This window comes from Syngnathus typhle, linkage group LG2 (genome assembly GCF_033458585.1).
Source record: "Syngnathus typhle isolate RoL2023-S1 ecotype Sweden linkage group LG2, RoL_Styp_1.0, whole genome shotgun sequence".
Classification (NCBI taxonomy): domain Eukaryota; kingdom Metazoa; phylum Chordata; class Actinopteri; order Syngnathiformes; family Syngnathidae; genus Syngnathus; species Syngnathus typhle.
The window spans coordinates 8303303-8312861 of record NC_083739.1 but is presented as its reverse complement, the minus strand read 5'-3'; the positions used below and the strand labels follow the sequence as shown (position 1 = coordinate 8312861).

The following is a 9559-nucleotide window of genomic DNA, read 5'->3' as shown; positions in this document are numbered from 1 at the left end:
CGTGTCACCCGTGTCACCCTCACCCACCCTGCACGAACCCTCATGTGAGTAAGGTGGGAATTTTGTCATCATCCTGCATCTCCACCATGTCATCCCTTGAGATTCCCCATGTGAAAGGCGAGAATATGATAAGCGTTTTTCTTCATCGATAAACTCGATAGTTGACTCAATCAAAAGACAATCTGCATTGTGGTGAAACCACCCTCAGTGAGATTGGGGACGGGTGTGTGCATGTGATTGCCAGAAAGAGAGACAGAGTGGGAAGAGAGAAAGAGAGTGAGAGAAGCATCTATGTGTGTACAAGAGCTTTGAGTAGAGAGGAGGAACGCAGAGCAAGCAGAAGAGCTCGTCAGAGTCACAGTGAGCTGCGGGGCCGAGGAGAGAGAGCATCAACAGCCCGTCTCCCTCGTTCCACCGCCGAGCCGAGCGCAGCTGTAGGGCTGCTACTGCTGCTTGCTGACCGCGAGTGGATTCTGTGGCTCTGTACACAGTCCACTTGGCCCAGTGGCTTTACACATTGAGCCCACAGATCTTCTCATCTGCTTCCTTTACACACGGTTGAAGGTTTGATGCGTTGGCTCTCGCCATGAAACACCAATGATCCCTAGGCAGCACACCCTCTCACTAAGGTAGGCACATCGTTCTTTCTACCTTTAATCAACTTTGATTTTAGTCAAGTATCGCAAAGTAGCTGTTTAACCTTATGAAGAGAATGTTTGCCTTTTCGGTCTGCTTCAGTCTTTATGGATTTCACAAAGCCTCTTCTCCTAATTAATGGCTGATGTGCTTAAAAGCATTTAATTCTTGTAATTATACTCAATGCTTTTGCCTCACTGTGCCTCAGCAACTTTGTGACATGTTCCAGAGGATTTACATAATGAGTTATTATGCTCCCTCAAGTGATGTTGATTAAACTTGGCGTGGATTTGGAAGGACAGCATGTCCCATTGTGCGCATTGCACAGCATAACTGACGAGGTGACAGCTATTTGGAAATGTGACATGGATGTTCAACGTAATTGTGATTCCAACTGAAAAGTTGCTTTCAGCCTGCACGTCCTTTAATGTGGTGATCAAGAGACAACAACGTCTCCGTGCGACTGCTATTCTGCTTGTAATTGAGACGGACTTCCTAAAAATAGGGACAAACCTAAAATGACGCTTGATTTTGAAACTGAACTTTCACGTGGCTTTGCACGGCATGTGTGTGGATATGAAGTTTTGTGTTGGCCTTCTTTGAGTCAGTATCAGTGCTGGCCATTATTTCAACTGACATGAAACAAACACAAAAGCACTGTTGTTCACAAAACTCTAGTGCTAATTTGATCCCACTGAAGACCAAAGATTACATCTTTGCACGGCTTCAAAACAGCTTGTGTACAAACATACAGACCCAATTGGAATGACATCACCAGTCAGAGAGCATCAGTCTGTCATTGTTTTGAAACGATAATTAACAATATAAGTTGAGGAACAGATAGACAATTCTTTACAAGCTGGAGTATAATGATGGAAGCCCATGTCCAACATTCTTCATGAAAAACAAAACCTTAGTCAGCCATACCGCCAGTTTAAAAGGATGTGTGGTATTAACTTGGGGTTGGCAGATGGATTCTCTATTGCGGTAATAAAGGTCATAAAACACCCTCCTTATAAGGTTTTAGCTGGGCTCCATAACATATTTCACGGCACAGAAAAGAGGCTTCAGAATTATTTGCCTGGAAGGGAACTACAAATGAGTCAAACACACAAGAAGCAAGACCTAAGTAGAATGTCCCCCAAGAAAAGACATTGGCTCAAATTGCATACATTTAAAAATGAGCCCTTGCTGAGTTCTGAGGATAGACAAAAAAAAGAAAAACTTTCCTCATACAATTACTGCTTGAAATAATATTTCGGTCATGGATAGGGTCTGTCGGCATAGGGTGGAGTGCCCTTTCCAGATCAGGGATGAGATTCTGCCCCGAAAGTTCCATTTTCTTGCAGCGTCTGCAGTGATGCAGATTCTGCTCGGTCTGTTTTACTCTTTCTCAATTAACTTTTCGAAATAGGTTCCCAACTTCACCTGTGGCTGCAAGCATTGGGTCTTGACAAAAAACAAAAAAAAAACAAATTAAACCCCTAAAACAAAATTGTAGAAACGAGTGACCAAAATGAGTTTACTCCAAAGGGTGGCCATCAGACCCATCATCAGTCTTTATGGGGGCACAAAAAATGCATTTATTATATCCATATAAACAACTGCATGTGTACGTAAATGTGTAGTTTGAATGCATCAATGGAAAACACACACATGCTCCTAACCTGCTTTGCGGCACGATCGGCGGTTCCTCGTTAGATTCAAATTATGGATGGAATTGTTGCTATTGGTTGGTCAAGGATTCTGATTTGGCAATATATAAATGTATATACAAATATACACACACACACATCAGTGGATAGATGATGAATAGTGAGTTACAAAAAACAAATTGAAAGCATTGCTTGCCATTATTTTCTTTTTTTGCTGTTCTTTTGTGGAAAAATCAATCAAGTGATAATGGAGTAATAATTGATGGTGGCACAATTCATTTAGCAAGTCTACATCGGCACCCTCCCATTGCACTTCTATTGCACGTGTCTTTGTGTTGTATTTATGCAACCTAAAGTAGAGTGACGGTACAAAGGCGCTGGCAACGGTTTCCACATCTGTGTGGGAGACAGGATGCTTTGCAGTGGCATGTCAGACCAGGGTCATAAATAAAAAGGTTAATTGAGAAGTTCAAGGAGAAGCACCGTACAATGTAGCTTCAATTAAGCTTTATCAAACCACTGTGCATTTGCTTTTGTTTTCTGGCTCTCTGGTGGTCGTGTTTCCTCCAGTGAAAACAACTTCCCTTGCTCCCTATTAAAGCGCTCGCTGTGTTTACGCTGTGTTTATCTTGTTTCAAAGAGAGGAGGAAGCTATAGACACGTGCAATTAATCGTGTGTGCCGTTACGCAATTCAACAACTAGATTTCCATCCAATTTTTTTTCACCTTTCACCTCAGCGTCATGGGGGATGCTGATCTGATATAGGTGAGAAGCAGTGCACACTACGTTCACCAGATATCATCTCTCAGTCACAGGACTCAATTAGGAAATAAAAATCCTCAAATCAGAAATATTGACCTTTTTTCACCATGGTAGGATTTTAATTTATAAATCTTGATTAGATTTGCATTTCCACCGTGGCTGTGTGGGTGGAATGTCAGTGAGGTATGTACAGTAGATGAAATGACTTCATCTGACCCAAGTCAAAGTTTGGATGAGGCTTCTCAATCTGTGTGTGGAAGTACATAATTAAAAGGAGCGCTAAGTGAGATGACATGTTTGCTCAAAATGATTAATGAGGTTTGTAACATAACTACAAGATAACATTTTGAAAATAATATCCGGTTTAATATACATTTTGTAGAAACCTTATTTGCATATATGTGCCATTGTTGTTTTCAACACAATGTATTTCGGGTAGTGATGTAATATGGTGGGGCAGCAACCATATCATATTATCATCATCCTACAAAACATGGCCCATTGTGTATCAAAGTTGTAACCAACATTTTTTAAATATTTTTTAAATGGATGTTTTTCTTAACTTTCTAACAATGTATTTTAATAGTACAGGTCACTGGTTGTATTTCGAGACACATTAGTCATTATGGTCGTGTCCTTTTAAAATGGTGGTCTTTGTGGCATTGTCAGTGGCAGCTCTAAACACTTTTACCTGGGGTTGGCAAGGGGATGGCAGGAGGTTTAGTTGAGCAGGGTGCAGAGATTATACCAACACACACATAGACACCCACACCAGCACACACACTTCTAATTCAGATCTCATTTTCTGCACTCCCTGGCGCATTTTATGCAGGTCACGTGAATAACTTGTTGAGAACTAAACCAATTTGTGTAGGCTAATGCAGTAGCACCTGTCACCTGTCTGCTACTTGAATAAGTCACCGATAGCAGTTTTGATTAAACCTTGCAGCTTGGCCCAGCCTGCCTAACATGTAATAGTGCAACTTAAATTGTGTTATGTTTATTCTCTTACATAACCTTTGTAAAGAGCACAGATTCACGTTACTTTTGTTAGCGTGTTTTTATTTCCTGAACAAGCCTCATCACAATGATATTCATCCGCTGACCCATCACACCACACCGCACGGAGAGGGGCAACAAAAAGTAGAGCATACCAAACAATGCAATATGCAAACGAGAAACAACACTTCCAAGTCAATACATAACAATTCCTCTCTTCCAGCTTTGATGCACCAATAATCATCAAATAAAAAAAATATAAGTACTATGTTTCTATGTGCTATTAAGTGTATACTTTTCTTTTTAGAGGCATTTCAAAATTCACAACAATTTTCAACATCAAATATTAACAACTTTTTTTTTTTTTTCTTTTAAAGAACATTTGTTTCCTTTCAACATTTATAAATCAAGTCTGTCTGGTGGTTTGCGAACCCTCTCAGGATATCTGCGTCCAGGAGGATCAGGTAGGTTTGTCATTGGTTTGTGTATGTCCATTATCTCCGGTGTGGACATGTTTTCCTCAGGTGTGATGTCAGAGGCTGGAGTACTGTCCTTAGGGTTTTGTGGGACAGTAGGTGTGGTAGTTTGAGTAGCGGCATTTCCAGGTGATGCGTCCAAAAGTTGATCAACATGTCTGCGCCAGACGACATTAGGCTCAACACTCACTGTATATGAGAGTGGTCCAGTTTGTGTCAAAATTTCCGCATGTTGCCACTTGTCGCCTTGGTTACGATAGTCTCTTGCCAATACTTTTTGTCCGATGTCAAATGATCTTAGTTTCCTTTGTAACTGAGTTGGTGAACATTGTCTGTTTGAAACATGTTCTCGGATGTCAGGTTTCAGGAGATCTAAACGAGATCTTAGGTTTCTTCCCATGAACAACATTGCAGGTGACTGTCCAGTAGTAGTATGTGGAGTGTTTCTGTAGGCTAGCAGAAAGTTGGCGATTTTCTGCTGTAGTGGAACTTCCTCCCTCCTACTGGCTTTCATCGACTGTTTGAAAGTTTGTACAAAACGTTCAGCAAGTCCATTCGTCGCAGGGTGGTGAGGAGCAGAAGTAAGGTGTTTTATTCCGTTGCTTTTCAGGAAGATCTGAAACTCCTCACTAGTAAACTGGGTACCATTGTCACTTACAAGCTGAAGAGGGTATCCTGTACGTGCAAAAAGCATCTGTAACTGGTTCACTGTTACAGTTGTAGTTGCTTTTTTTACAGTGAAAACCTCGGGCCATTTTGAATGAGCGTCGACCACAATAAGGAACATGTGATCCATGAAAGGTCCAGCATAGTCAATGTGAATGCGTTGCCATGGGGCAACAGGCCATTCCCAAGTGTGGACAGGGGCAATCTGAGGTGAGCGCTGAGTCTGGTGACATCCTCTGCATGTTTTGACCAGAGTTTCAATTTGGTTGTCAAGGCCAGGCCACCACACATAACTTCTAGCAAGACTCTTCATCTTAACTACCCCCATGTGCCCATCATGCAGCGAGTTTAGAACTTTGGATCGCAGTTTGGGAGGTACAACAACGCGTGACCCCCACAGGACACATCCTTGGGACACAGTAAGTTGGTCTTTTCTGGTGAAATAGTCCTTAAGTTCAGTATCTGCATGCATTGGCCAGCCATTAACAGTTAAGTCATACACTCGAGATAGCAGAGGGTCGTTTCTTGTTTCTTTGCTTATTTGAGCGCAAGTCACCGGAAGTGGTTCCATTTGCAGCATGTGAAGATTTAAAGCAGGATCAGTAGCCTTCTCTGTCAGTGGTTGAGGAAGGCGAGAGAGACCATCTGCATTTCCGTGTAGTTTCGTCCCTTTATAGTCTATGGTATAGGTGTGTGCTCCAAGAAAGAGAGCCCAACGTTGTAAACGAGCGGCGGCCATAGCAGGAACACCTTTCTTTGGACTGAAAATGGAAACAAGAGGCTGGTGATCTGTAATCAGCATGAAGTGTTTTCCATACAGGTATTGGTTAAACTTCTTAACACCCCACACTAAGCTTAAAGCTTCTCTGTCAATCTGTGCATAATTACGCTCTGCTGGTGATAAAGAGCGTGATGCAAAGGCAATGGGGCGTTCAGAGCCATCAGTCATTTTGTGAGATAGAACTGCACCAATGCCATAAGGTGAAGCGTCACAGGCTAGACATAGGGGAAGCTTTGGATCAAAGTGTGTGAGCACCTTGTCTGAAATAATGAGTTCCTTTGCCTTTGTAAATGCCTGTTCACAGTCTTTAGTCCAGTCCCACTTTGCCTTTTGGTGCAGTAGTGCATTCAGTGGGTGCAGCACAGAGGAAAGGTTTGGCAAAAACTTGTGATAATAGTTAACAAGGCCAAGAAATGAGCGTAACTGGGTGACATTTTCTGGTTGTGGAGAATTTACTACAGCTTCAATTTTGTCTTGCGTTTTGTGAAGTCCGTGCTTGTCTATTTTGTGTCCACAATACTCAATGGACTCCTTGAAAAACTCACATTTCTTTTTGTTTGCTTTTAGACCATATTCTTCCAGTTTCGTTAGAACTGCATTCAAGTTTTGCAAGTGTGACTCTTTGTCCCAACCAGTAACAATAATATCATCCAAGTAACATTGAGTACCTGGGATTCCTTGTAGCACTTGGTCCATTGCACGTTGCCATATCGCAGGGGCACTTGTAATACCAAATACAAGCCGGTTGTATTGGTATAGTCCTTTGTGAGTATTTATGGTGAGGTACTTGCGTGAACTTTCATCCATTTCCATCTGTAGATATGCTTGTGCGAGGTCAATCTTTGTGAAGTGCTCACCATTTGCTAGAGATGCAAAAATGTCATCGATGCGAGGGAGTGGATACTGGTCTGCATGCATGACAGGGTTAACAGTTACTTTGAAATCACCACAAATGCGCACTTTGTCTGAAGATTTCTTGGCAACAGGTACGATTGGTGTAGCCCACTCAGACCAGTCCACTTTGGATACTATTCCTTGATCCATGAGATTTTGCAGCTCAGCTTCAACTTTTGGGCGTAGCGCATATGGAACAGGGCGTGCTTTATGAAACTTTGCTTTTGCACCTTCTTCCAGCTCGAGACGTGCTTTGATGTGTTTCATTGTTCCTATGCCTTCGCTGAACACATGTGCATGTTTATCCAGTATCTCAGTTAACTTCATGTCTGTGAGCTGTTTGGAGGCTATGTGCATGGACTTTATTTCATGCCAGTTAAGCTTGATTTGTCGTAGCCATCTACGACCAAATAGTGGTACACCTCCCTCTTTAAGGACGAACAGCTCAAGATTGCACTTTTGGTTTCTGTATTTCACTTTCACTTTGAGTTTTCCCAGTGGTGCAACCTTTTCTCCTGTGTATGTCTTCAGTTTTACACTGGTGCGTGACAGTTTAGTGTCTGGGAACATTTTCTTGTAGTCGTTGAATGATATGATCGACAGTGCTGACCCTGTGTCCAGTTCCATTTTTAATGGCACTCCATTAATTTTTGGTGTCAGCCAAATCACATCACCGTCATTCTCTTCTGTAGCACACAGCCCTAAACAAGCCAATTCTTCCTCACTTGAACTGTCAGAATCTGTCTGTGCTACTTTGTGCAATTTTTGTCCTTTTCTTATATTGTGTTTATCTTTTGCATTACTGTACTTTGATTTACACATCTTCTGTATGTGCCCTCTTCTATCACATTGTCGGCAGTCTTTATCCTTAAACCAACACTCTGCGGGGTCATGTGACTGTTTACCGCATCTGAAACAGGGCTTTGCTTTGGTATTATGCCGTTTGGTGTGCAGTTTAAACACAGAGCTTGTGGCTGCGTTTTTACCTTGAAGCTCCGTCGCATCCCTTGCTGCTGTCTCCGCTGAAACAGCTATTTCCACTGCTCGTTGCAAGGTGAGTTTGTCCTCCGTCAAAAGCCGTTTCTGAATGCTCTCGTTGTGCAGCCCGCACACGAACCTGTCCCTCAGAGCATCTGAAAGTCCGTCTCTGAACTGACAGTGTTCGGCCAGTTTCCTCAGTTCTGCGATGTACTCTGACACCGTCTCCGTCCTTGACTGGTTTCTCTTGTGAAATCTAAAGCGCTCAGCAATCACCAATGGAGCTGGGTTTAGATGACTTTTCATTATCTGCATTATTTCATCAAATGTTTTGTCTGCCGGTTTAGCTGGGGCGACCAGGCTGCGGAGTAAGTTATACATTTTGGCGCCCATGACACTGAGTAGGACAGCTACTTTTCTTTCGTCCTGTATCTCATTAGCTAGGCAGTACTGCTCAACTCTTTCCACATAAGTTGTCCAGTCTTCTACCGAACTGTCAAATATGTCCATATTTCCCAAGATTCCGGACATTTTATTATTTTTTTTTCACTTTTCTTGGCGTCCGTTCACTTTTACCTTGGTCCTGAGCGACACCCGTCCTCACCTCCGGCTTGCTTGATCAGAGCAGAATTCGGGGCGAGCAGACGAAACTTACGTCCACACAACCAAGTCCATGAAGCACTATTCACTTGTGTCCGGTCCACCTCCGCATTTGTAGGGTCCTTTTTAAGTCTCGTCGCCAATTTTGTTATGTTTATTCTCTTACATAACCTTTGTAAAGAGCACAGATTCACGTTACTTTTGTTAGCGTGTTTTTATTTCCTGAACAAGCCTCATCACAATGATATTCATCCGCTGACCCATCACACCACACCGCACGGAGAGGGGCAACAAAAAGTAGAGCATACCAAACAATGCAATATGCAAACGAGAAACAACACTTCCAAGTCAATACATAACAAATTGAAGGTGATATTGTAGCCCTAATTACCATGGGCGAGGCAGGGCAACCGTGTGTAACGTAAACTTTTATTTAACAAACGGGGAAGAAGGGAAACTGTAACTCCAGCAGGGAAGGTGCAAAGAGAAAGCAGACGAGCCGGTCAGCGAGCAAGCGTCGTGTGTCGTGGAGGGAGACAAGGGAACGGCAAGTTTGTAGTCAGGCATGTGGTCGAATCCAGCAAAGCACAAAGGAAAGCAAGAAGCAAGTGGGCGTTTCGCTACACAGTGAATCAGGCAAACAGGAATCAGGGAGCAGGCCAGATCAGGAACAGGTGGCAGGCAGGCATGCGTATAAGCAGACGAACCAGCCAGAAGTGACAGAAGTTCAGGGTTTACATAGGAATTAACGTTGTATGGCGATGAACAGAAGGTGCGGGCCAATCAGTGCTGATCACTGCAAAACAGGACGGGAGGGGCAGGAAGAGAGAAACAGAACTGTCCGAGGTGCTGATGCCGCAGATACCTGACGTTAATATTTTTATCTGTGAAAATTTATTGTGGTACCAAAAGCTACTGATACACTACGTACACTTGCACGATGAATACTATGAAGATATCTATAAATACCAAACGTTTCACTTGTGAGGTGTCAAGCATTTTTTAAAATATGGAAGACAGTAAGATCAGAAGACGAAAACTCACCATTGTAGTTCTCCCCATCTGTTATAGCCATAGTTGTTAAAGCACTCCTGGCACTTGTTAGGGATAT

The 9559-nt window shown here is 42.7% G+C and overlaps 2 protein-coding genes across 3 annotated transcripts in view; one reads left to right on the top strand and one right to left on the bottom strand.

The window, feature by feature from the left end:
- The first annotated feature begins 345 nt into the window (after positions 1-345).
- The window catches only part of opn7b (opsin 7, group member b), a 43366-nt gene continuing 34152 nt past the window's right edge, over positions 346-9559 (top strand). Inside the window, exon 1 of the mRNA XM_061272937.1 lies at positions 346-629. The gene's annotated coding sequence lies outside the window, so the exon portion shown is untranslated. The remainder of the gene's footprint in view (positions 630-9559) is intronic.
- On the bottom strand, positions 4096-8816 carry LOC133144898 (uncharacterized protein K02A2.6-like). Of its 2 annotated transcripts, XM_061267954.1 has the most exons (2): positions 8425-8661; positions 4096-8104 (listed from the first exon to the last, which is right to left on the bottom strand). In XM_061267954.1, the coding sequence occupies exon 2, from the start codon at positions 7690-7692 to the stop codon at positions 4453-4455; it is 3240 nt and encodes a 1079-aa protein (XP_061123938.1). In that variant the 5' UTR covers positions 7693-8104; positions 8425-8661; the 3' UTR covers positions 4096-4452. The 2 variants fall into 2 exon arrangements, with proteins under 2 accessions (XP_061123938.1, XP_061123930.1); XM_061267946.1 differs by having other exon boundaries at positions 4096-8816.

Bases quoted from the DNA above. Each gene is read 5' to 3' on its own strand.
- LOC133144898 (XM_061267946.1), bottom strand. From the start codon at position 8,379: ATGTCCGGAATCTTGGGAAATATGGACATATTTGACAGTTCGGTAGAA.